This window comes from Geotrypetes seraphini, chromosome 2 (genome assembly GCF_902459505.1).
Source record: "Geotrypetes seraphini chromosome 2, aGeoSer1.1, whole genome shotgun sequence".
Lineage (NCBI taxonomy): Eukaryota > Metazoa > Chordata > Amphibia > Gymnophiona > Dermophiidae > Geotrypetes > Geotrypetes seraphini.
The window spans coordinates 7,459,322-7,485,042 of record NC_047085.1 but is presented as its reverse complement, the minus strand read 5'-3'; the positions used below and the strand labels follow the sequence as shown (position 1 = coordinate 7,485,042).

At 44.5% G+C, this 25,721-nt stretch overlaps 1 protein-coding gene across 13 annotated transcripts in view; it reads left to right on the top strand.

Annotated features, from left to right (window-relative positions):
• Nucleotides 1-5,317: 5,317 nt before the first annotated feature.
• LOC117355920 (protein scribble homolog) overlaps nucleotides 5,318-25,721 on the top strand; it is a 393,083-nt gene continuing 372,679 nt past the window's right edge. For 4 of the 13 annotated variants that reach the window (XM_033935046.1, XM_033935039.1, XM_033935045.1 and 1 more), the window contains exon 1: nucleotides 5,318-5,701. In XM_033935046.1, the coding sequence (XP_033790937.1) occupies nucleotides 5,543-5,701 (159 nt within the window). In that variant the 5' untranslated portion in view covers nucleotides 5,318-5,542. The remainder of the gene's footprint in view (nucleotides 5,702-25,721) is intronic. The other 9 variants (XM_033935042.1, XM_033935040.1, XM_033935043.1 and 6 more) reach the window with 7 other exon arrangements.

The following is a 25,721-nucleotide window of genomic DNA, read 5'->3' as shown; positions in this document are numbered from 1 at the left end:
TTGGGACTCCCAGACTGCCAGGACATCTATCTTTATACCACATTTTCGACCAAAATTTTATCCAAGTCCCAAATGCCCATAACAAGACCATTTGGATGTGGGAGGGGCCAGTCCTGTAATGAACTGGCGACCCAGACATGGCAACAGAGCAGTGGGGCTCCTTAGAAGGCACTGCTGTGGACTTCACATAAAGGGTGCTTGATAAACATCTTACCAGAACGCCCTTATAGTTCATGGTGAGCCTCCAAAACCTACTATACCCACCTGTCTACAACCCCAATAGCCCTTGTGGCACCTACCGTATATGGCAGTAGAGTAGGCTTTTTTTTGAGGGGATGGGCTCACATTTTCCACCATGAATGTACTGGTTAGAATGGCTTATGGGACTTGCTACTCCTCTCTATGGTAGAGAGTTGCACGGGGACAGAAATCCCGCCCATCCTCACCAGAATCCCCTCCATCCCCGCCTGACCCAGTGAGGAATCTCCTGTCCCTGCCCATCCCCCCCATAAGTTACTTGTCCCCATAAAAATCAGCAATTACTTCTGACAATTTTGATTTTTTTTTTTTTTAAGTCTTAGTTTATTTAAACCAACAATAAAATACAATATAAACAAATAACAGTGAACAGAAATAAGTGATGCATACATCACCAGAAAGAATTAGAATAGACATTAGGTCATGTGACTGTAGGGTTGACCATTTCTTGTTAAAAGAAATGAGTTGGATTTTTTGGTAATATAAAGCTCAAATCTGTAAAGCAAACAAATCTGGTTCCACCATCTGGCATAGGTAACTTGTGAGAGGTTCTTCCAAGATCCACAAATGTTTTTTAATGCATCAATGAGTAAAGAATCAAACAACACAGCATCAAAATCATTTAAAGCAGAATTGAGAGAGGCACTTTTCAGGACATAAGAAAAATGTGCCAAAACTGAACTGGAAACTCCAAAACAAATTCAGCAAGTACAGTGTTCCCCCCACTCACTTGCTGTTCGCGAACTCGCTCATTCACAGTCTGCTCCGATCGCCTCTTCCTGTATTAAAGTTGGGCTACACCAATCAGTAGCTGCGTGTCAAAGCAGCTCCTGATTGGTGTAGCCCAACTTTACTACAGGAAGAGGCAGTCGGAGCAGACCGCGAGTGATTTTCTTCACCCGCTGGCGCTCCAGCTACCCTCTCCTGCCTTTTTGACAGGTGAAAAACATTTGTGGTTGTTTGAAATTCGGAGAGGTTCCTGGAACAGAACCCCCGCAAATTTTGGGGGTGTACTATACTTCATTTTGAGCTTAGCCCCCCTCAAAATGAACATCTCTCTTGCCTTAGCTGGTGGAACATTTTGTTTTTCCATCATCTTGGTCCCAGTTTCTGCTTTTGTCTATCTTCTAATTCTCTTTCCAGGCCTTGGGAAATGTGTGTTGCATTTCTTTGTAAGATATTAAAACTTAATAAAGATTGAATTTAAAAAACCCAAACAAACCATAAAGCAGTGAGCTAAGGAATGACTCCAGTCCTCTGGAATCATTCTCAATTTTTATATAACGCTAAGATTTATAAGAACATAAGAAGTTGCCTCTGCTGAGGCAGACCAGAGGTCCATCTCGCGCGGCGGCCCATTACCTGAGCAGTGGTCCCTGACTAGCTCTATAACCTATCTCTACTCCTATTCCTGTAACTTACCTCTACTCCTATCCCTACAACCCATATCTACACCTATCTATACCCCTCAATCCCTTTGTCCTCTAGGAACCTATCCAAACCTTCTTTGAAGCCCTGTACAGAGCTCCTGTCTACCACAGCCTCTGGAAGCACATTCCATGTATTCACCACCCTCTGGGTGAAAAAGAACTTCCTAGCGTTTGTTCTAAACCTGTCCCCTTTCAATTTCTCCGAGTGCCCCCTTGTACTTGTGGTTCCCCTTAGTTTGAAAAATCTGTCCCTGTCTACTTTCTCTATGCCTTTCAGGATCTTGAAGGTTTATATACCGTGTACAACTATGCGGTTTCCATATCACATACATAGAATCTTGTTTCCCTCCGATTATCACATATAACATAGACATGTCAAGACAATATCGTTGATTGTCCCTGTTATAATAGGGATAGAGCACAAATTCGATCAATTCAGAAGTACAAACAAGCTTTATATCATACACTGATGTGAGAAAAATACTAGAAGGCGATTAGCATAAGAAGTCATTGTCAAACAATTGAGAACAACAACTACTACTACTACTTATAATTTTTATAGTGCCTCTAGACCAGTGGTGTCAAACTTGCGGCCCGCCAGGTACTATTTTGAGGCCCTCAGTTTGTTTATCATAATCACAAAAGTAAAATAAAGCAATTTCTTGATCATATGTCTCTTTAGCTATAAATTACAATATTATTATTAAGACTTAGCCAAAAGGAAAGATTTATAAACTAGAAAGAGTTTTACCTCATGCAAAATTGTAATTTCTTTAATAAGACATTAACTATTTTTTTCTGTGGCCCTCCAAGTACCGACAAATCCAAAATGTGGCCCTGCAAAGGGTTTGAGTTTGAGACCACTGTTCTAGACATATGAGGTGCTGTACATCAAAATACAGAAGACAGCACCTGCTCAAAAGAGCTGGTACATCTATACACTGTGCTAAGGTGGGGGAGTTACAGAGTGAATAATAAGACAGGTGTTAGTGCTTAGAAGGTGGGCTGGAGTCTACACGGCATCCTCCACGCAGGTAAACTGGGTAGATCCCTCCTCTCCAAAATCACCGGCCTCTGGAACGACCTCACTGTCCCGCTGCGGAACCTGGACTCCCTCCAACTATTCCGAAAACAACTGAAAACCTGGCTTTTCTCTAGCATATAATAATCTCTTCTCCTGATTACATCCCCTCTTTTTATGCTTTGTAAACTCTTTCTCTTCTCTCTTCCCATATTTTTTAAACTCTGTAAACTGTGTCGAGTTCCACTTCAGTGGAGAAGATGCGGTATATAAACCTAAGGCTTAGTTTAGTTTAGTTTAGAAGTGGGCTTTGAATACTGCCAGAATTTGTTTCAGGCATAACAGGTAGAACTTTCCTACATTCCCTTAATATCTTTTCTGTGAAGACCCAGATACCATGTGTCCCAGTAGGAGCCAAGCACATCTTTGCCAGCTTAAAGTTTCCATCTATTAATTTACATGCCAGCATCCAGGGGGGGTCATTGTGGTTACAATCCCTATGCAGTTTCTAGGGTTACATATGGCTCCAGAAAAAGGAGGAGGAATTCAGACATCTGGGTTTTACTTCTATTGCTTTAAAGCTGTTTAAAAAAATACATTTCAGACAAACACATTATATACTCAGCAACTATGAACATTCTCATCTTATTACATTTTTAAGTTGTGAGAAAATGCAAAACAGAGCTAGGACTCTGGCTTTCTCTGTGGGAGCTGGACCTTTTGTCAGCAGTTCATTTATGTTTGCTACGCTGCTTAATGTTACAAGTCAAGTTGGAACCCCAGATTGTCATAGTAAAGCCGGAGGGAGGGGGTGTTGTCACGACCAGCTGTTGCTGCTTTGGGGGTGGGAGGGAGATTTGTGGCTGCCACTGCTGGTTCAAGGACTGGGGGGGAGGATGATTGTGGCTGCCACTGTTGCTTCGGGAGAGCTGCAGGCAAGTAAGGGGGGCCAGACCCACACTGATGGAGGGAGGGCAGATGGGGGGGGGGAGGGTTGAACCAAATGTGTGTGTTGGGAAGGGGAGAGGAAAGGACATAGATGCTAGATTTGCAGGGTAAAGGGCATGGGAGGGGGATATAGATGGTGGACTGATGCTGGAACCATAAGTGGGGATGGAACGTGACCCAGAATGGAAAGGAGAGTGGAAAGGAAGTAACAGATGCTGAACCTCCTGAAAGGTCACTTGGACACACAAAGTCAGAGGCGTGAAGAAAGTACAAGAGGTTTATTTACAGCATGCCGGACTCTTGTGCAGTGAGCAGCCTGCTTGCAAGAGTGCCAGAAACAGGAAATGCACAGACTTTTATGCCCTTTTCACAAACTAATATATGCAAAATCTACAACTTCTCATTTGTTACTTCTATAACTTTTCTACAATTATTATTGGTCCTAAGCTAGCACTTGCAATAGGTTCAGGGATACAACTTATAGTCCTATAGGAAGCTAGTTCATGTACCTGCTTATCTAAGCCTTGCAGTTCTAACTGTTACATGTTTAGGAGGGCAGAGTACATCATGGCCCAAACTCTTATCTATTTAGCTTACAATGTGGTAAGGCAGGGACATACATTTCAAGCAGATGATGTCAGCAGATTGTACACTGTTTCCAGCTATATAGGCCAGAGCAATATTTCAAACAACAGTTAACCATTTCATGACCCTACACTACAAGTGGGAGTGGGGGGGGGGGATGATAGAGAGGAAGAGTGTGAATCAGACTAGAAATGGGAGGTGGGGAGGTAAAACTGCAGTTGAAGTGAGAGAGAACGAAGGAGGCTGGAACCTGAGAAGGAAAAGGCAAAAAGGAATTTCTGGCCTTAGCATAGGGGAATTATGGGGTATAGCATTAGTTAGGCCTATTTTGATGGTAATTCTCAAGCAACTAGAAACTGTGTGCTCAAACCCAAGCTTCTTCTCATTACCTGGGGTAAGCCACTTAAATCCCCCCCCCCCATTGGCCCAGGTACATTAGATAGATTGTGAGGCCACCAGGATAGACAGGGAAAAATGCTCGAGTACCTAAATAAATTCATGCAAACTGTTCCGAGCTCCCCTGGGAGAACAGTATAGACCTCCCCCAAACAATCGCATGACAGAGCACAGCATGCTAGGGCTTATTTTCAGGGTAGGTCTTAATGCATGTCTTACCCCCCAAATAAGCCCTAGTTAGATCGCTGCCGACACTGCCCGACTCCATCCCTGGATTTGTCAGCAGCAGCAGCAGCACTCCCCCCCCTCCCCCCCACGCTGTACAGCTGAACCCCACTGACCCACCCATCCCTCTGCGCAGCATCTTTCCATCTCTCCTTCCCGTCGGAACCCCACCGACCCTCCCAGAGACTGACATAGCTCCCTCCATGGCGGGAGAAAGCTGCAGTTTGGAGGGAGGGACAGAAAGATGCTGCAGAGGAAAGGCACAAGGGGGAGAATTGGGGTGGTGTACATGACATAATTGTTAGACCTCCTCTCCCCGAGGAGCCAACCAGTTGGCCAATTCTAGATGATTTTATAGATTGGACTTATTGGCAACTGCTCCCCGCAAATAAGCCGAGCCCAAGCTCGCCACGTCATTCCTGCGCGCCCGATGACGTTGGCCCGCGCCGCCTCCAACCATGCTCGGGAGTTGTAGTCCCCGCCTCCGGCGTCGCCCGTTCTGTCTGCGAGGCCGGAGACCCGCTCTCCCGGCGTGCAGCGCGACGAGAGCGCCGGCGCGCCGGAGTCGCTGCTAGGCGCCGAGCGAGCGGGAGGGCCGCGAGCGAATGCGCGGGCAGCGCTGAGCGCCCCGGCCTCGCGCGCTCTCCTCAGCCCATGGCCCTGGCCTAGCGCTCGCGCCATGCTCAAGTGCATCCCCCTGTGGCGCTGCAACCGGCACGTGGAGTCGGTGGACAGGCGCCACTGCGCCCTGCAGGCGGTGCCCGACGAGGTCTTCCGCTACAGCCGCAGCCTGGAGGAGCTGCTGCTCGACGCCAACCAGCTGCGGGAGCTGCCCAAGGTGAGCTCGGCGCCTTCCCAGGCCCCCGGCGGCTCCGGGGAAAAGGGGTATCCGGAGCCCGACGTCTTGCAAGTGGCATAATTGCTTTGTGTGTGGACTCCCTTGGAAGAGACGCCAATCTGGCTTCCTCGGAGAATCCCGGGGAAACGGTACAGTTTAGGGGCCGAAGAGTTTTTTTGTGTGTGATGAGCTTAGCCAGAGCCAGACTCTGATCAGGTCTCATTGGCAATCCTTTCCCAAAGATAGAAAGGGAACAGACTTAAAGATCTCCATCTGTAAAGTTTGCAGGAGAGAGACGTTTAAAGGAAGCACATAGGATGAAGGTGAAAGGCAAGAAATAAGCTCAGAAAATACCTTCTCACAGAAAGAGTAGTAAATGCATGGAATGGCGTGCTGAAGACAAAAAAGAGATCTGAAATTTTGGGATAAGTACATTGTATCTCTAACCGAGAGGAGGCAGCTAGTAGATGGTATAATAATAATAATATCTTTATTCTTCTATACCGCCACAATCTTGCGACTTCTAGCCGGTTTACAATCAAGAGAGCTGGCTATTCAGAGGAAATATAGAGAGCAGAGACCTTAAGAGGCAATAGTACAGAAATACAATTTGTTGAACAAATACATTTTAATAGGTGATGTCCGATTGGGCTTGTTGGGAATAAATAGCAATGTAAAATTACGATAAGAGGAAGATAACAGATTATATATACAACAGTGCTGTGAATTCTGGTGGGATAGGGAGGGGAGAGGGAGAGCGGGTCAATTGTTTAGGTATTTCTGGAACAGGTATGTTTTTAGGCGTTTCCTAAATTCCCCATAAGTAGTTAGCGAAAGCAGTTGGTCTAGGTCAGGGATCTCAAAGTCCCTCCTTGAGGGCCGCAATCCAGTTGGGTTTTCAGGATTTCCCCAATGAATATGCATTGAAAGCAGTGCATGCACATAGATCTCATGCAGATTCATTGGGGAAATCCTGAAAACCCGACTGGATTGCGGCCCTCAAGGAGGGACTTTGAGATCCCTGGTCTAGGTCTTTGCCCCATAGAGCTGCTTGGTGAGAGAGAAGGTGTTCATGGTATTTTTTTCATTTTGCAGCCTCTAACTGGAGGGGAAATGAGTTTTGGGTGTGTGTTTCTCTTGAGTTTGTTATTAGAAAATGCGAAAAGGTCCGTTATGTACTTGGGGGTCAGGCCATATAGTACTTTGAAGCAGAGGCAGGCAAATTTAAACCTTACTCGGGCTTCCGTTGGTAGCCAGTGCAGCTGCTGATAGTAGGGTGTCACGTGGTCGAATTTCTTTAGCCTGAAGATAAGTCTGACCGCAGCATTTTGCATTATTTGGAGACGTCTCATATTCTTTTGTGAGATTGCTAGATAGGCAATGTTGCAGTAGTTGAGTTGATTCAGTATGAGGGATTGCACTATGATTCTGAATGTTGACATATCGAAGTATGATTTAATGGTTCTGAGTTTCCAGAAAGTAAGGAAACCTTTTCTGAATAGGGAATCCACTTGTTCCTTCATTGTTAGGCATTGGTCTAGAGCAGGGGTGTCAAAGTCCCTCCTCGAGGGCCGGAATCCAGTCGGGTTTTCAGGATTTCCCCAATGAATATGCATTGAAAGCAGTGTATGCAAATAGATCTCATGCAGATTCATTGGGGAAATCCTGAAAACCCGACTGGATTCTGGCCCTCGAGGACCGACTTTGACACCTGTGGTCTAGAGCAGTGTTTTTCAACCTTTTTTGGGCAAAGGCACACTTGTTTCATGAAAAAAATCACGAGGCACACCACCATAAGAAAATGTTAAAAAATTTAACTCTCTGCCTATATTGACTATATATAAAGTAATTCTCTTGAATAGGAATCAAATAAACACAAAGAAAGTATTTTATAATTACTTTATTATGAAATAAAAATTATAAAATACTTTATTCAGTGCGAAACCTGGGCCTGTTTGGCTGAACACAAAGCTGATATTCTGGCTGGAATCGAAGAAAGACACACACGTAGCTCTTCGTCAACAGCTCTCAGTCTCTCTCTGTATTTGGTTTTTATAGCATACAAAAATAGACAAATATACCCTCCATCCTTTTTATTAAACCACAATAGCAGTTTTTAGCGCAGGGAGCTGCGCTGAATGCCCAGCGCTGCTCTTGACGCTCATAGGCTCCCTGCGCTAAAAACCACTATTGCGGTTTAGTAAAAGGTGACCATATTGTAAAATATAGACAGCAGATATAAATTCAGAACTGTGCATAGTAAGTGAAGGGAAGTTTTCATCTCTGGGAATTTACCCAGTTAACTATTAAGTTATTTGGGCAAATTCCTTTGAAAACTGTGGTAATACTGCCTCCACTTTGCTAAATTTAAAATAAAATCATTTTTCCTACCTTGTCTGGTGATTTCTGGTTGCACTTTCTTCTTCTGACTGTGCATCCAATCTTTCTTCCCTTCTATCAGCCTGTATGCTTTCTCTCCTCCACACCTCATTCCCTCCCCCAACTTTTTCTTCCTCTCTCCCTGACCTTTCTTTCTTTTTTTCTGTTTCTCTTCTTTCCTTCTGTTTCCCTGCCTGCCCCCTTTCTTTCTTTCTCCCTGCCGTTCCCCAAGCCACTGCCACTGCCATCGGGGAACAGGACCCACCAATGGATAACAGGCCCCAAAGCCGACGCCGACGCATGCTCTCCCTGACGTCAATTCTACAATCGGAGAGGAAGTTCCGCCCAGCCAGGCAGCGATTGGCTGGCCCGAACCAGGCAGCGATTGGCTGGCCCGAACTTCCTCTCCGACTGTATAATTGACGTCGGGGAGAAGAAGACTTATCGGCTCCATAGATTAGATCGCCAAGACAAAGTGAGTCCTGGGTGATCGACTCACTTTGCCTTGGCGAGCTACTGGCGCCCCTGCCTCGGGCCCCCTGTCAGCTCCGGGCCCGGCGGCCCTGCGGCACACCAGGCAACATCTCGCGGCACACTAGTGTGCCGCGGAACAGCGGTTGAAAAACACTGGTCTAGAGAGTAACTTTATGTGCCTTAATCTTTTTTTAATTTTTATTTCTTTGTTTCAGTGAAATGAAAATAAATGTAATCAGTTGGGTGCTGAAGCAGTTCTTCTTTTGCCCAGGTGGAAGAAGACAATTTGTACCCTGTTTAGACTTAGCCTTTCAGTTTTACCATTGCAAATACATTTTTATCTTAGTACTATTCTCTTGGTCATTTCTCATCTTGACTAATATGATGCTTTCTTTTCTATGCCAGTCTTCCTCTCTCATCATTGAAATGCCTTCAACTAATCTAATCTGCCACAGTTAAATTTCTCTACAATGTTAATTGTTTCAGTCATGTTACATCTCCATTGTCCAAAAAACATTGATTGCCTGCCTCTGCGCGAATCAAATTTAAGCTACCCAGCAAAGTCTTTTAAAAGACGTTTGCTGCTGGTGCTCATTTTCAAAGAAGATGGATGTCTTTTAAAAAAAATCTGGTAAAAAGTCCAAATCCTGATTTTGGAAAGTTCAGAATTTGGACGTTTAACACTTCAGATCATCCAAATAACAAGGGAGGTGTTGTGGGCAAGATTAAGGAGGGCTCAAAAGTTGAATGTACAGCAGCGATTTTCAAATGGTAAGAAACATCCATGTCTAAAAAGGACATTTTTTATTTAGACCTTTTTCAGTCACGTCCCAATTACAAAAAGGTGCTCAAATGAACAGCTGACCACTGGAGGGATTAAGGCATGACCCCTCCTTAATCTCCCAGTGATTGCTGTCTCCCTCCCCCTTTCCTGATGATAAACCGGAAAGGAAAATTAGGCTGTATGTCAGCTGCAGGTATTATGGCCATACTGAACAAAGCATCAAAGTGGGTCAGAGGAGTAGCACCTAAAGATATAAGATGCCTGCAAGCATGAAGGCTATTGAAGTGGTGTATATTTCTCTGTTCCTGGAGAGATCATATTAAAAAAACAAAAAAATTAGTGGGATTTGAACATGTGTCCGTTGGTTTACTGCCCATTGTACTAACCACTAAGCTATGGCTCTGCAAGAACATCTGTGGATGGGCTCAAGCAGTGGTCTCCAACTCAAACCCTTTGCAGGGCCACATTTTGGATTTGTAGGTACAGGGCCGCAGAAAAAATAGTTAATGTCTTACTAATGAAATGACAACTTTGCATGAGGTAAGTACCTACAAATCCAAAATGTGGATTATCTGAAATTATCAGAAGCAATTAAGGAAATATTTATAAACTATAGTCTGCAAATCTTTCCTTAATTGCTTCTGATAATTTCAGCTCTACACGGCTGAAAGCAGTGCAACATGCAGAAAATGAAAAACTATCAAAGTATCAACTGCAAGAGACAAGATTTTGGACCAACTATTTTGAGGCCCTCAGTATTATAAAGAATGATTCTTTATGGAAAACCTGTGCCTTAAGTGTCCGGCGGTCGTGTCCGCAACTGCCTTCAGCTCTCACCTCCTCCAGCACCGGACACATGCACAAGCTGCACTGCCTCCAACGTTCTGGAGTGTTGCCCGCCTCAGTGCTGTAACTTCACGCAAGCGCTTTCCTGTGTATGTACATGATTGTCCTCTCTACTACACCTCACAATCGCGTACAGACACAGGAAAGCGCTTGCGTGAGGTTACAGCAGTGAGTTGGGCAACGTTCCAAAACGCAACCGCTGGATATTTAAGGCACAGGTTTTCCATAAAGAATCATTCTTTATAATTTCGAGGGTCTCAAAATAGTACCTGGCGGGCCTGTGAGTTTGAGACCACTTTGCTAGAGTGAGCTTGATGGAGACTTCAGTAGATGGAACCTAAGTATAGTACCGAGCAGAGCTTTAGGTTCTGGCCCAGCAATAGCTGGAGACTTCAGTAGATGGAACCTAAGCATAGTACCGAGCAGAGCTTTAGGTTCTGGCCCAGCAATAGCTAAGAAGGAGGAAGATTTAAATTAAGTCAGTAATTTAAAGAGTGGGTAGGGTTGGGCAGACTGGATGGACCTTTTGGGTCTTTATCTGCCGTCATCTACTATTTTACTATGTATGGCCATTGTCATAAGAATGCTGCCAGATGGGGGAAAATAAGGAATAGGAACATCTATTTATCATTTCAGTTAGAAAATTAGTTGTTCAGGATTGATATCGCGAGTGTCAAGATATCATTCTCACATATTTCTGAACAAGAAATGTAGTTGTCTTTTTTTTTCTGTTTGAAAATTGGATGTTATGAGCAGGATGTCCCAATTCTGATTTAGACATTGTTTCGAAAATGCCCCTCCAAACTATATCTCCAAACTCTTAATTCCTTACTTGCCTTCACGCTTGCTCCTTGACTTACCTCTTCTTCCTCAATACTACACCTTGATTTGTTTTGTGAACTTCTGGAACTCGCTTCCACTTGTACTCAGGCAGAAATAATCCTTCCTTAAATTCAGAAAAGGAATTAAAACTTGGCTGTTCAAACTGACCCTTTTGTACAACCACTGCAGTTTTATCTTTTTAAAAAAAATTTTTCTCTTCTTATCTTCTCTCCTTTCTTCCTTTAATAATTTGTAACCTGCCTAGTGATGCATACCTTGTGTGGTATATTGTGTGATTTTAAATAAAATAAATAATTAATGTACACTGTCGGTGTAAATGCACCAAAGCCTATAGGTATTGAATGGGCTTTGGTGCATTTACCACAGCAGCATCACTATCGCAGTTTTGTAAAAGATCCCCCTGTTTCCTCTTTCAAAAAGTCATTGATTGATTGTTTTAATTTGATTACTGCAAAATATTACAACAAAACAAAAATCCTAAAAACTGCATATTACAAAAAATTCCAAAATATAAAACAGACTTAAAGTAATTAAAATTTCTAAACTAGACAAAAAACTCATCCACTTCACCTACCTAATTGGATAAAACAAGTCACAATTTACTATTCTCCACTAATTAGAGCCCTAACTTAGTCAACATCTGCACATTTAAATTAATTTGTCTGTCTTCTTTCCTTCCATCTCTCCCTCTCTCAGGTGGTTTTTAGCATCTTTCTCCTCCTCTCCTCCCTTAAGATCTGGTATCTGTCTCCTCCCCCATCCCCAGTGCTCTGGTATCTCTCCCTCCTCTCCTGTTTCCTTTCTTTTCTACTCTTCCTTCACAGTTTGTTTTCTATCTCTTGTCTCTTTCCTTCAGAGTCTTCTCCCCTCTCTCTCTTACCCACTATCATGCAGCGTCTGCTCCTCCCTCCCCTCTACTTCCTTCCAGCGTGTTCCCCTCTTTTCTACTCATTTCCATGCAGCGTGTTACCCTCTCTCTCTCCTACCCATTTTCATGCAGAGTCTGTTCCTCTCTCCCTTCCCTCTCTCTTCACTTCCTTCCAGCGTGTTCCTCTCTCTCTGCCCTACCTATTGCCATGCAGTATGTTTCCCTCTCTCTCCCATACCCATTTCCATGCAGTGTCTGTTCCTCTCTCCCCTCCCCTCTCTCTCCATATCCCTTCAGCGCCCTTCGCATGGTCCAGCAGCCTCCTCCCTCCCGATTGCCGTGGTCCAGGCATTTCCCTCCTCCCTTCCCCTCACCTTCATGGCAATTTTCATTTTTCTTTTCCCCGAGCCAGCTTTCATTAAGTCGCATGCGGCTGTCTGAAACTTCTCCTCTGACGCAACTTCCTGTTTCTGGTTGCATCAGAGGAGAAGTTTCAAGCAGCCGTGTGCGATTTGTTGAAAGCTGGCTTGGGCAACTGGGAGACAAAAAAAATGAAAATCGCCATGAAGGTGAGGGGAAGGGAGAGAGAGGGAGATGCCCGGACGGCAGCGATCAGAAGGAAGGAGAAAGGGGACTACTGGACCGCGCGATTGGTGACCGCACTTCCTTAACTGCAGAGATAAGGCCATTCATCGCTCCATGGAGCGGTAAATGGCCTTATACCCACAGCGACCACTTTTTTACCTCTCGCCGTTTTACAGGTAACAGCCACCGTGCCATTCTTTATTGTCCATCTGAACCCCAGGCCTTTTACATCAGCATTCTGTAATGCAAGGCTTCAGGGTCAGTGGCTGGGCCCATTCATACTCTGATTCTTCCCTCTCCCCTTAAAGAATGACATGGAGATGGTTTCTCGCGGTTATCTGGGGGGACGGGAAAGGTGATGATGGGAGGCGTTGCTGAGATAAGTGGGGAGGTGCTGAAAACTCTGAATATTTATGTCTCCGTATAAGCCTGTCTGGCAAAAATAGGTTTGCAATCTGCTTGTCCAGGAATAGAGTGGAATTGTACAAGAACCACTGTTTAGTTCACTTTTCCTTGAAGACCAACCACCTCCACTGGAAAGTTGTTTCATGCATGTATCACTTTTTGAAGGAAAGGTTGCTTTGTATCACTCCTTGATGCTCCATATTAACAGCACAGCTTAGCATTTCCAGGACTTAGGTCTCAAGCTGTCATATCTCTCAAGCTGTATTGACAATCACATATTCTTCCACCAACACATTATGAGCCATTGGACAAATCACTAAACCCTCCATTACCTCCAGCACCTGTAAATTGTAAGCACATTTGGTCATGGGAATAACTCACATACCTGAATATGTAATTTACTTAAGCTTGGATCTGAGAAAGGCAAGCAATAAATATAAATCTAATTGGTGCACTACTGAAAAAGGTACGGACCCCTTGGATTCAATTACCCTCGAACACACATTTTTGTGTACACTCATGGTGGGCATATGGCTTGCACGAATGTGAAGCTCCAAAGGAATTGAAATGCACTTAGCCTGGGCCTTTACAGCCTCCTGGGTGTAGTATACATCAGTTCTGCAGATATCTATAGAGCAGTGGTATGGACATCTCTCACCTTGTGACACAATAGATGACTTGAGGGCCAGAAAGCAAGCTGCCTTTGGGATGGCAGTTCTGGCAATTGCAGTGGATTCTTTCCAACCCCGAAAGCTGGCTTTTATGTATTCCACTGGTGTGGCCTGTTGCAGCAAGAATGAGGAGAAAAATAATAAATCTATCTTACCTGACAATTATCATTCCTTGAGTCCTGCCAGATTAGTCCAGAATCCTGTCAAATGAATTTGGAGAGGACTAGAGGGACACTGCAGGTTGTGCAACTGAGCAGGGAGAAAAATTGAAATGTGTGGATCTATGACTGAAAGCATTTCATTACAGGAAGTAAGAATCAAGGCTATGAAAACTTCTTGCTTAAAGAATATTGGTAATACCTTCTACACCAGCCCATATGAACTTGCTCTGTCTCCCCCCTGCAGGAGACTATGAATATACCACTGGTCTGACAGGACTCAAACAATAGTTTTCAGGTAAGTTATAATAGTACTTTTTCTCTTTGTGTTTTTCCAGGCCTTCACATTTTCAAGTAACAGAAGCTGGCTGGGGTGAGAGGCTTTCTCCCGGTTGAGGAGTTGCTAATGGAGCTTAGTGTTTTGCAGAGTATGAGGAGGCCGGAATCTCCGAGCACACATTAGGCTTTTTTTGGGTGACTTTGCAAGGGTAAGAATGCCCTTTACTCTGAGAATGATGGGAGTTGCTGATGTCAGACCACTGCCCTGTGGCTTGTACATTTTGTTAAGACTGTCTCTTGGTCTATATGGGCTCCTTCAGTCTTAGCTTCTTACTCTGTCCAGTCTTTTACTCTTCTGTGAAAGTGGAGAAAATCTGCTTTGGGATGCTGTTAAGAAGTGAACTGGAATCTCACTCATGCAGCCTCACTCATGCAATAAGTTCAGAGATGTGATTGCAGTGAAGAAATATGTCATTAGAGTTCTAGGATTGTTTACCTCGGAAAAAAGGCTTGTTTCAGAAGTCTTTGCTGGCTTGTATTGAACAAGCCAAAGATGGGTGATAGTGGTACAGATAAACTTTCCAGAGCATACAATATACATTGATTCATTCTTTGTCATCCTGTGTGATTTATAAGTTCTCCCACATCACCTCCTTTTAAGAAAGAGGTTTTTGCATGAGGTGATTTGGGGGTGGAGGAGACTGGAATGATTTTCTAAAGGAAATTAATGATATCAAGAGGTGTTTGGGTGAGTTCTTAGCAGAAAGATTACATTACATTAGTGATTTCTATTCCGCCTTTACCTTGCGGTTCAAGGCGGATTACATAAGAATTGCTATGATCTTAAGAAGTACATATTGAAGAGATATGAAGAAGTATTTAGGAATAGATTGAACATTATCTAAATTGCTAAGGGATAGTTGATAATGTAGGTGGGATTTAGAAGGTTATTGGTTGTGTTATATTGGTTTTATGTATTTTTTGAAGAGTAGGGTTTTTGTTTCTTTTTTGAAGGTCTGTGGTCGAAGTCAGCAGGTTGGTGAGTTGTCGTTCCAGTTTCACTGCTCTGGTGGCCAGTAGATTGTCATACATTTTTGGTTGGTGGGTGTGCGAATATTGTGTGGGTTCTTTTATATCTGTTTGAGGTGGAATGAGTTAGTCGATTGTTCCAATAGGTAGGGCTGTTTCCATTTATAGCTTTGAATAGTAGGCAGTGGAATTTGAAGTGTACTCTGGCTTGTATTGGGAGCCAGTGTGAGTCGTGGTATGTTTCTGTGATGTGGTTGTATTTTCTCAACGAATAGATAAGTCTTAGGGCTAGATCCATGACCCTGAGGATCTGAGATTTTAATTAATCACCTAAGCATAGTTTGTTTTTGGGGCTTGGGGGAAAATTCATCATCGTGGAGAAGGACCTCATAGTGATTGACACTGTCTTTCTGCCTTTTCCTGGAAGGCAGTTCAAGAAAGTCTAACTTCTGGGCTTCATTCAGCTCTCCTGCAGCATAACTAACATTGAGTTTAGCTCATGGCATTTCTCTTTGTAGCTCATGGCGAGTTATATTCAGGTATGGTAGGTATTTCCTGCTCCCAGGGTGGCTTTTAATTTGTTTGTGCCCAAGATCCCAGGGGGGCATCAGTAGGAGAAGCAGGATTTGAATTGAGTTGGAATTTCTACTGTACATTTTTCTCCATAGAGATGAAATCCTAGTGATAAAGGGCTAACAATATCCATTTTACTTGCTCCCGCTTGTCCCCCCAACATAAAATTAACCTAATGCACATAAGATTAATAACGTTTCTCAAAACACATAATTGTAAATACAAAACAATATAAATCCTTATGACAGCTTGACCCCCCTCCCCCTCACATATCTAGGGAGCTGAAACAGATTGCTTTATGTACTGAATTAGAAATATCAAAATTACATTCAGCTGTAAACCTACTGTAAAAATACAATATAAATTTCTGTAATTTTCCTTGGTCTTCTCCCCCTTCCATAAAACCAACCAACCAACCAAATCAGTTCTGTGCCATTTCGCAATGCTGAATCTGTTCAGAATTCTGCCTCTTTCACATAGAATTCTGTGTAATCTGCTTTTTGGCTGCCTCCTTCCCTCCCTCCCTTCCTTTCCTCGAGGAGGAGCTGCCTAGCAGCACCTTGGACTGCTTCCTTCTCTTCTACCTTCTTGGTCCCTGATATTTCTTCTGCATGGCTGTACAGAGGCCCATGGGGCTCAAAGGAACAGGTGGGCCTGGGATGGCAGAGGAACAGGAAGCAGCCCAACGTGTGCAAGAAAGCAGTGAGGAGCCTATAGCATGGGGAGGGAGGGAGGTGCTGTGAGAAAAGATGGGGGAGGGGCTGAGTAAAAGATGGCTGATGTGTAGGAAGGTGGTCTGGAAAAAAGATGGACGGAGGCTGGAAAAGATGGATGGAGGGTGTGGCGCAGTGGTTAAAGCTACAGCCTCAGCACTCTGGGGTTCTTAGTTCAAACCCACACTACTCCTTGTGACCTTGGGCAAGTCACTTAATTCCACCATTGTCCCAGGTACATTAGATAGATTGTGAGTACTGGTATAGAAAAATGAATAAATTAATTAATTAAAGGTAGATGAGAGGGAGGGTTTATGACCACGGGGAAACTGCCGTGGTGGAGGAAGATATTTCATGCTTAGGAGGAAATGCCAGTCTTTATAATGGGGTGGGGCTGGGGGACTCTGCACAAGAAAATTTGCAAATAAAATGTACAAACTTTTTCAGTTCTTTTGTGCAGAATTCCCTTTGGACAACATATCCCCTTCCTAATCTGTCCTTCATCAGCCCCGGTGATAGGCATAAGGGGGTTCATTCGAAAGTATTTTGTAGTGCTGTTGAAATCTGTACCTACAGCTGTCCTACAAAACATAAAGATTTGAGAAAAGTTGAATTTAGAGTTGGAATTTACCCCGAAGGTTCTTACATTTAGGGCTCCTTTTACTAAGCTGTGATAGCGGTTTTAGCTAGACCTTAACGCCAGCATTGAGCTGCATAGCGCGAGTTAGCACGTGCTAAAATCCTGCATGCGCTAGAAATGCTATCAGAGCTTAGTTAAAAGCAAAGGTGCATATGTGGTGATTTGCAATGTTTGATTTTGTTTTATCAGATTTTAATAATCCTTATTTTGTAATCCTTTGAGGCTTTGTTGTATCAACAAAAAATATTTTTTATTATAAACAAACCAAGATGATGGAACCTGGAGTTTGGCTAAAGTAGGAGAGGAAGTCGACTGCCTGGACTTTCCATTCTTAGGCTGAGATGTCAATAGGATTGCAGGCACTTTAGTTTACATCTGGCCCTTTTGTGTGGTGATGGTGCTTTGTAAACTTGCCCTGAAACGCCAGACGGCTGCTGTGGGGAGTTCTGTCTTGTCTATCTGGTTTTTAACAACCATTTTTCAGCTGATTTCATAACCTGCTTTGATAGCACTGGACCTTGCAATAATAAACTTATGAAGTGTCTTTAAATCATTGCTTTTGTTTTGCTCTGAGGGGGTTAATAGGTTTATTTTTCTCCTGAGTTTTACATGGGGAACTGTAGAACATTTCTTGAATCTTGTGTTTTGTGTGGATGGATCTGGAAATAGCATGGTTAAAGTTTCAACGGCGGTACCTTTGAGCCGTGGGTTCAGCCAAGCTCCTTTGCACACGAGGTAACTCTGCACGCCTCTTGAGACCTTGGCATTATTCTCATAGTGTGGCCTCTATTTGTTGTCTGAGCTCTTTCCCTGTTAACTTGCCACCTTGCCTAGTACCAACGAGTGCAGGAGATGTGTGTGTGGAGTAACAACTACAGTATCTTTTCTTGTTTGAGTGGTGGAGTGAATCGACTGGATTTAATGTGTGTATGCTTCATCTCCTGTTTCTATGCTTGGCTCTGCATTTTCTCTCTCCTGAACTCAGAAGGCTGTTAAGTTCTCTTTCTTGAATGCGTTGAGAGGGCGGAGGGGGGGGGGGTGTTTATATAAATGCACGTGTGCAAATGCTGTTTTGGCCTAGTCTGCATATCCCATGTCTTATTTTGTTTGCACTGGCTTTGCTAACACTTGTATCTTATGTGTCGTGCTGTGTACACTGTAGCGTGGGAGTTATTGGGTAGCGATATGCAGTCTGTGAAAGCTGTTAGCTGCTGGTATAGCAGGAATGCAGCCTTCAGGTGTAAGGAGAGTACCGTAGGTGCTTGCCCTCTCTGTTCTCTATTAGTAGCAAGTTATGGTTTTATTTATTTCAGAAGGCAATGACAAAGTTGTTTACAACAAATAAAAGAGATATGAGGGAGGGGGTGAGTGCAGGTTGATCAGAGGAAGATGACATGTTTTCAGTATTCTTTACTGTGTGATTATCCCCTTAAGGATGTGCTGTCATCCCTTTCCTTCTCTTCCCTTTTTACCTGTGGTTATGCTTTGCTAGAGACGGTGTATGAAAGTGTGTGAAAGATCCATCTTGTTTATGGGTGGTCTGTGGTTTGCCATGCTCTGCTATTTTTTAAGATTAATCATTCACAGACTTCACTTCTCTTCTTCCCCTAGGGAGAGCAGTCACGCTCAATAAGTTTATGCAAAATATGTTTTCTGTATCCTGAATCTTCTTGGGGCAAGGGCTTGGTGTATTACTTCAAAGCGATGGTCAGTGGGGGTTCCTGGTTTCCTAATTTTATATCCTCACATCTGGTAGAAGCTGTCTTAGCAACATTTTAGTAGGTGATTACAGTTGCCTCAACCAGTTTATCCTCTTGTTGTCTTCTGCTGTTTAGGAGATGACCATGACGCCCACTTCCCTTACTTCATCTCTCAATACTGTTGCAACCATTGTTGTAGTTCACCCTCTCCAAGGTAGAGAAAACGAGAGGACACTCTCTAAAGTTAAAAGGGGATAGATTCCGTACACCCAGAGGGTGGTGGAGAATTGGAACGCACTTCCGGAGGCTGTTATAGGGGAGAACACCCTCCAGGGATTCAAGCCAAAGTTAGACAAGTTCCTCCTGAACTGGAACGTACGCAGGTAGGGCACTGGTCTTTCACCTGGGGGCCGCCGCGTGAGCGGACTGCTGGGCACGATGGACCCAGCAGTGGCAATTCTTATGTTCTAATTTATTCCAGGGATGTTTCAGTGGTCTCCAGTCTCCACCACCTTTATTGGTAGGTTGTGTACTTTGGTTTCTAAGGACCCATGTTCAATACCCAGCACCCCCCCCACCCCTCACTAAGCCTTGCAATAATCCAACTAGTATTCCTGGGAAAATTTGCACAGAATTCCCCAAGCACACAATATTTATTTATGATTAGGCATACATAATTTGGCCAGGGACTCATGCAGCTAGAGGAGGGCTGAGTAGCAACAAGAGATATATAGTAGTCAATCCCTTCAATTTGAATCTTCATACACACATTTTAAAACAACTTTAAAAACCTTTTTTTTTTTTTTTTTTTTTTTTACGTCTTTGAAATATACTCTAGTTAACTGCATCATCCTTCTGTACTGTCACTGCTATGGCGATACCTCTTTTATGGCTGATACTGTGTTTAGAGTGTTTCTGTAAACTGCACAGGTGGTTAAGATCAGCGGTATATCAGTGTTCTGCCCCTCGCCGCATCCTGGATTCTATGTTCTCAGAAACTGGGACTGCCTGCCTCAACCTTGAAGTTCTGCCTACACTCTTGGCAGAAGTGTCTGCAAGACCTGTGATCCCAGTGTCATCTGACCCCTAATCTTAACAGCTGCCATGCTCCTGCTGCAAAAATGGGTCAGCCTCTGAACCCACCTGGGGACAAAATGGACTTTGCAAATGGCAATGGAGGCAAGTTAAGTGGAAGGCTACTAAAATGGTTGGTGGCGTTTGTCATAAGGTGTATGGAGACAGACTTACAGATCTCAGTATGATAGAGATGTTTAAATACCTATGTGGTGTAAATGTGCACGAGTCGAGTCTCATTTGAATGGAAGCTCTGGAATGAGGACATAGGATGATGTTAAGACTTGAATTACTCAGGAGTAATCTAAGGAAATACTTTTTTACGGAACGGGTGGTAGATTTGTGGAACAGTCTCCCGGAAGAAGTGGTGGAGACAGAGACTGTCTGAATTCAAGAAAGCGTGGGATAGGCACGTGGGATATCTTAGAGAGAGGAAGAGATAATGGTTACAACGGATGGGCAGACTGGATGGGCCATTTGACCTTTATCTGCCATCATGTTTCTCTGTTTATGATATAACTGTATGATGTGTTTAATGTTGTTCTCACTTCATAGAACTGTAATGCTGCAGTCATTTCCTGTCATTGTATGAAATGTAGTCTCTACATAGTGCAGCCACTCCTGCTTACCTGTATAAGCTTTGTTTCTAGTGGTCTTTCTCCTAAGACCCCCCTCCCTTTTCTTTTCATCTAAGCTTGAGTCTTTGGTCTCACTGCTGTACGTCTGGTCACTTCTAGAACTTTTTATTTCATGGGTCTGAAAAGATAAGACCTCTCTGTTACCTGTTGCCAAGCTGGTCTCATCTCTTCTCTTCTCTCCTAGCCTTCTGGGTAGTCCTTGAGAATTCTTTGTCTCAGAGTCTCTTACATTTCTGCTTCCATCTCGTAAACATGTGGCTGTCGTCCCTAATCAGAGAGTGTAAGTAGCCTTTTTTACCTGACGCCATCTGACCACACACATGAACAATATTGGTGTCCAATATTGGTCGCCATACCTCAAAAAGGACATGGCGGTACTTGAGGGAGTCCAGAGAAGAGCAACTAAACTGATAAGAGGTATGGAAAACCTCTCATATACTGACAGACTGAAAAAGCTGGGGCTGTTCTCCCTGGAAAAGCGGAGACTTAGAGGAGACATGATAGAAACCTTCAAGATCCTGAAGGGTATAGAAAAAGTAGACAGGGACAGATTTTTCAGATTACGGGGAACCACAAGTACAAGGGGGCACTCGGAAAAATTAAAAGGAGACAGGTTTAAAACAAATGCCAGAAAGTTCTTTTTCACCCAGAGGGTGGTGGACACATGGAACGCGCTCCCGGAGGCTGTGATAGGCCGGAGCACGTTACAAGGCTTCAAAGAAGGTTTGGATAGGTTCCTAGAGGATAAAGGAATTGAAGGGTACAGATAAGAGTAGCGGTAGGTTATAGGGATAGTCTGGGACCATTGCTCAGGCAATGGGCCTGATGGGCCGCCGCGGGAGCGGACCGCTGGGCGAGATGGACCTCTGGTCTGCCTCAGCGGAGGCAACTTCTTATGTTCTTATGTTCTTAATTCAGCATTTCACCTCTGGAACTTGGAGGACCTTACTATCTAACTATTCTTTCACCTCTGCCACAAAGCTTCTGCTCTTCACATCTTCATAACTAGGTGCAATATCCCCAAATCTACCAACTGAGTATATCTACTTTATTCAATAAAGTTGAATATACCGCATGTCTGCTGAGAGAATTTGAGAACTTAGGAAGAGGTGGGGAGGCTTGTATTAGCACGGTGGGAAGAGGCAACCAGAAGGAGAGCGGTGTCTTCTGTTGGAGTCAAAGTGGGGTGGGGCAACCTGGTATCCAGGATTTGTGCAGCATGGCTTGACAATCTGTAGCAACATGTCTGGGTGACCACTAAACCTACCTCTTGACGTAACCCCTCAGGACTAGAGAATGACACGGGGAAAAAATCTGTCCCCGTCACTGCCTCGTCACCGGCCCACCATCCTCTGCACCGCCCCGTCACCGCCGTTCCCTTCACCGCCCCGTCACCGTCACCGCCATCCCTTTCACCGCCCCGTCACCGTCCCCGCTGCATCCATATAAGCCTTAGTACTGTAATATTTAGCTTATTCCTTTCTTATAAATCAAAGTTCCTGCTGCTGAACTAGAGAAAGAGATGTTCAGCTGGCAGGGCTTTGTTTATAAATTTTTATCAACACAACTAATATATTTTATCCTAAAGCAAAAAATAAATAAATAAATAGAATTTTTTTTTTCTACCTTTGTTGTCTGGTTTCTGCTTTCCACATCTTCTCATTCAATTCCTTCCATCCACTGTGTGTCTTCTCTCTGCGTCTTCCACTTGCTGTTACTGTGCCTCTCCCTTCACCACCCCCCACTCCAATTGGTCTAGCACCCATCTTCTTCCCTCCGCTCCCCCATAGTCTGGCATCTGTCTTCTTCCCACTCTGTCTTCCACATTTCCCTTCAGGGTCTGTTCCTCTCCACCCTCCTTCAATGTCTGTCCTATTCCTTTCCACCACCATCCTTCCCTCCCTCCTTTACCATCTGTTCCTTTCTACCACCCTTCAGCTCCTCTCGCGTGGCCTATCTATCTACTTTCCTCCCTCTTATTTTCATGGCACGTTACAATGTAATTTGTGCAAGCCACTGGAGCCTGCGAGCTCGGTCCCTGTTCCATCCCCACAAATCATCTCGCTTCTGTGCTCCTATTTTCCCCATTTCTAATATCTCCTCTATGTATCTGCCAATGCCCCCCCCCCCAGTGTCCATATACCATCCCCATGACATGTCCCCTTTATGTCTTTGTCCCTATGCCCCATGCACATAATTTCCCCTCTTTCTGTTACCTTCCTGTGTCCAGATTTCCCCTATCTTCCTCTTCCATACCAGTGTGTCTCTTCTTTTCAACCCCAACTAGCTTTTTTCCCTCTTTCTTCCCCCCCCCCCCCCTGCTTCTAGCATCTGGCTCACCTGCCTGTCCTTCCCTTTCTTTCCTGCTGTGGGTTTTTCTTTCCGTCTTCATCCCCTTGGCCCAGAATCCTTTTCCCTTTCACTCCCTCCTTCCAATTTGAGCCGGGAACACGAGCGATCGCACGGTCCCCGCAGCCACCACCCGCCTGCCCAATGGATCCTACTGTTTAGCCAGCTCTCTCCCTTCTTCTCACCTTAGTTTGTAGGTTTTGTTTTTCGGCGACATGCACGCTTTCCCAAAGAGCCGCGCACGCGCGGCTGCTCAGTGTTCAATCTTCTGCTCTGCTGCAACTTCCTGTTTCCGGTTGCGTCAGAGCAGAAGATCGAAACTGAGCAGCAGCGGGTGCGCGGCTCTTTGATAGTGTGCGGGTCGCCGAAAAAGAAAACCTACAAACTAAGGTGAGGAGAAGGGAGAGAGCTGGCTAAACACTAGGATCGATTGGGCAGGCGGGTGTGTGCTGTGGGGACCGCGCGATCCTTCATGCCTCACTGCGGGGACAAGACCATTCACCGCCCCACGGGGCGGTGAATGGCCTTGTCCCCGTCGCCGCAGCGACTGCTAGTTTTCGTTCCCCGTTTCGGCGGGTGACCCGCGGCTAAAATGCGGTGGCCGCGGGTAAACCGCCACCGTGTCATTCTCTACTCAGGACAAGCTACACCCAAACTGTCCAACTGACTCCCTCCCTGTGCATGCTTCAGGCTCCAAGTGTCTGCTAATCCAGAACAGTTGAACTAGACACACCTCACGGTGCCCTAGGGCCTTAGTCTTCTGTTCCCTGGTGTTAATTGGTTCATGTCTTGTTTGCTCTTATATTTGTTACCTTGTAACCCGTTCTGGGCTCTCTGGGGAGGACGGGATAGAAATCAAATTAAATAAAGTGCCTTTTGCTAGCCTGCCATTTAGCATGTCATTTCATTAGGTGGTTTTAACCATAAATACTTCTCTCTACAGTCAAAGCTTATGAATGCAGGGCCTACCGTTTGTGTCGTATCAGTTTGTAGTTTGCAGGCCTTTTAGTATCTGTTGTCCCGTGGAAATTATCCTTGGGCAAACTGATAATCAGGTGGCCGTGTTTGATGTCAACAAGTAAGTGAGGATGGGCTCCTAGTCACTGCGAGAGGTTGATGTAGAAAGCCATGCAGTAGAGCCATAGGTGGCTTCTACTGCAAACTTAACCCCCCCCCCCCCCCCCGCCAAGCAGAAAGTTAAATAGTTGATACAAATGTCAATCAAGCAGAACCTGTGGGGGGAGGAAGCTGCTGAATCTGCAAGTACAAACATATATATGCATCTGTGGCAGTTCTGTGCATAAATCTTAGCTTCTCTGCATTGTGTTCATAGTAATCTGCTCAAACCTCACCCCCCAAAGCGGTAGCGTTTCGTATTGTGCCCTGTGTCTAGGAAACACTAGAACTGAGTGATAGCCGTATCCTTCCTGCCAGGCACAAATGATGCACTAGAATGGAAGCTAAGCCTGCATTAATGGTCTTGTGATTGGTGACTTTATAACAGGTCTGCGGTTGCCCACCTTGTTCTTTCCTCCCTCTTTTGATGCTCCTGAGCTATACCCCCCTTTCAGTCCCTCAGAAAGCTCCCTGGCTTCAAGGACAAGTGAAACAGAACTGCTGTTTCTTAAATTTGTTTATGCCTTGCCCCTCCCTCATTTCCCGTGTTTAGGACTGTCCAGGAAGCCAATACAGGAAAATTAAATTGCAGGGGAAATGCGTCCCCTCCCCTGAGGGGGCGGAAGTGTCTGAACAATCTTGTTGATGATTTTGGACCCTCTATCCCTGTGGGAGTGTGAGAAGCCACAACATGTGCTCAGTCCGCCTCATCTGGCCAGGAATGTTGTAGCACCATCAAGAGAGTTTCAAGTTTCAAGTTTATTTAACTCTTGATATATCGCCTATTTAAATATTCTAAGTGATGTACATAATATCATAAAACATAGAAACATTAATAAACATTTAAAAACACCCCCCCTCTTATTTGAGTTTGGACCAATGCAAACCTTCTGCCCTGCCTGTCCTCCCTTCCCGGTTAACTTTTATGCCCATTGGCCCCCCTCTGAGACTTAGATAAACTCAGCAATTATGATGATGCCACTACATCCCTGTAAAAACATAGAATTGAAAAAGCAGTGCTGAAGATACACCTTCTATTAATGTAGTGCTCCAAGGTGTTGAGAGCATTCTACAGATGCACATGAAGAGAAAGTCTTGGCTTCAAGCTGATAATATAGGGAGAAACAGACAAGACTGTTTGGGAGTCTGAGGAAAAGATGCAGTGACTTAAAAGGGTTTTGTTAGTAGGAGCAATTATTTAAAGACCCAAATCATTTCATCTCATTCTCAAGTTCTTGGTGAAGCAGCACCCCTCCCATAGTAGAAAACGGACAAGCTAGACTGCACAGAAAAGCCAACCTCAGTCACATGCAAATAGGGAATAAGGGAGTGGAGTAACAGACAAAAATGGAGCTCTTCTTTCCTCTGCCATCTTCAGCCTCTCCTCCTCTTCTGTGTACTATGGGTGGGGGGCTATATTAAAAGGCTGTGTTTTCCCTGCTGTATTCTCACTCACTTTCCTGCTGTTCATTGCACCAGAGTAATTCCCTAAATGGTATAGGGGTAGGGTTGTGATCTATGCCCAGTAGAGGTGGCCAGCATTGACCCTGTGAGTCCATAAATGTTCACAGGCCTTGTCCCCTCCTCCAGGGTGTTATATTGAAAACCCTTGCAGTGAACTGGGGTCTGAGAACACACACCATACCATTTACTGCTGTTGAGGCCTTCATGCATTGGATAAGTGTGTGTGTGTTGGAAGGAAGGGGGAATAGAAGTACGGAAGGCTCTTACTGAATTAAGCATTAAAATGGGGGCGTAGTGGATAGATTTGAAAAATGTTGGATTTAGTCCTGGGAAGAAGGGTGAAAGCTAGATAATCAGTTTTTATCAGAAGTAGACTCCAAGGGCCAGATTCTCAACACTTACCGTGCCTTTAACGATGGTCGCTAAACCGGC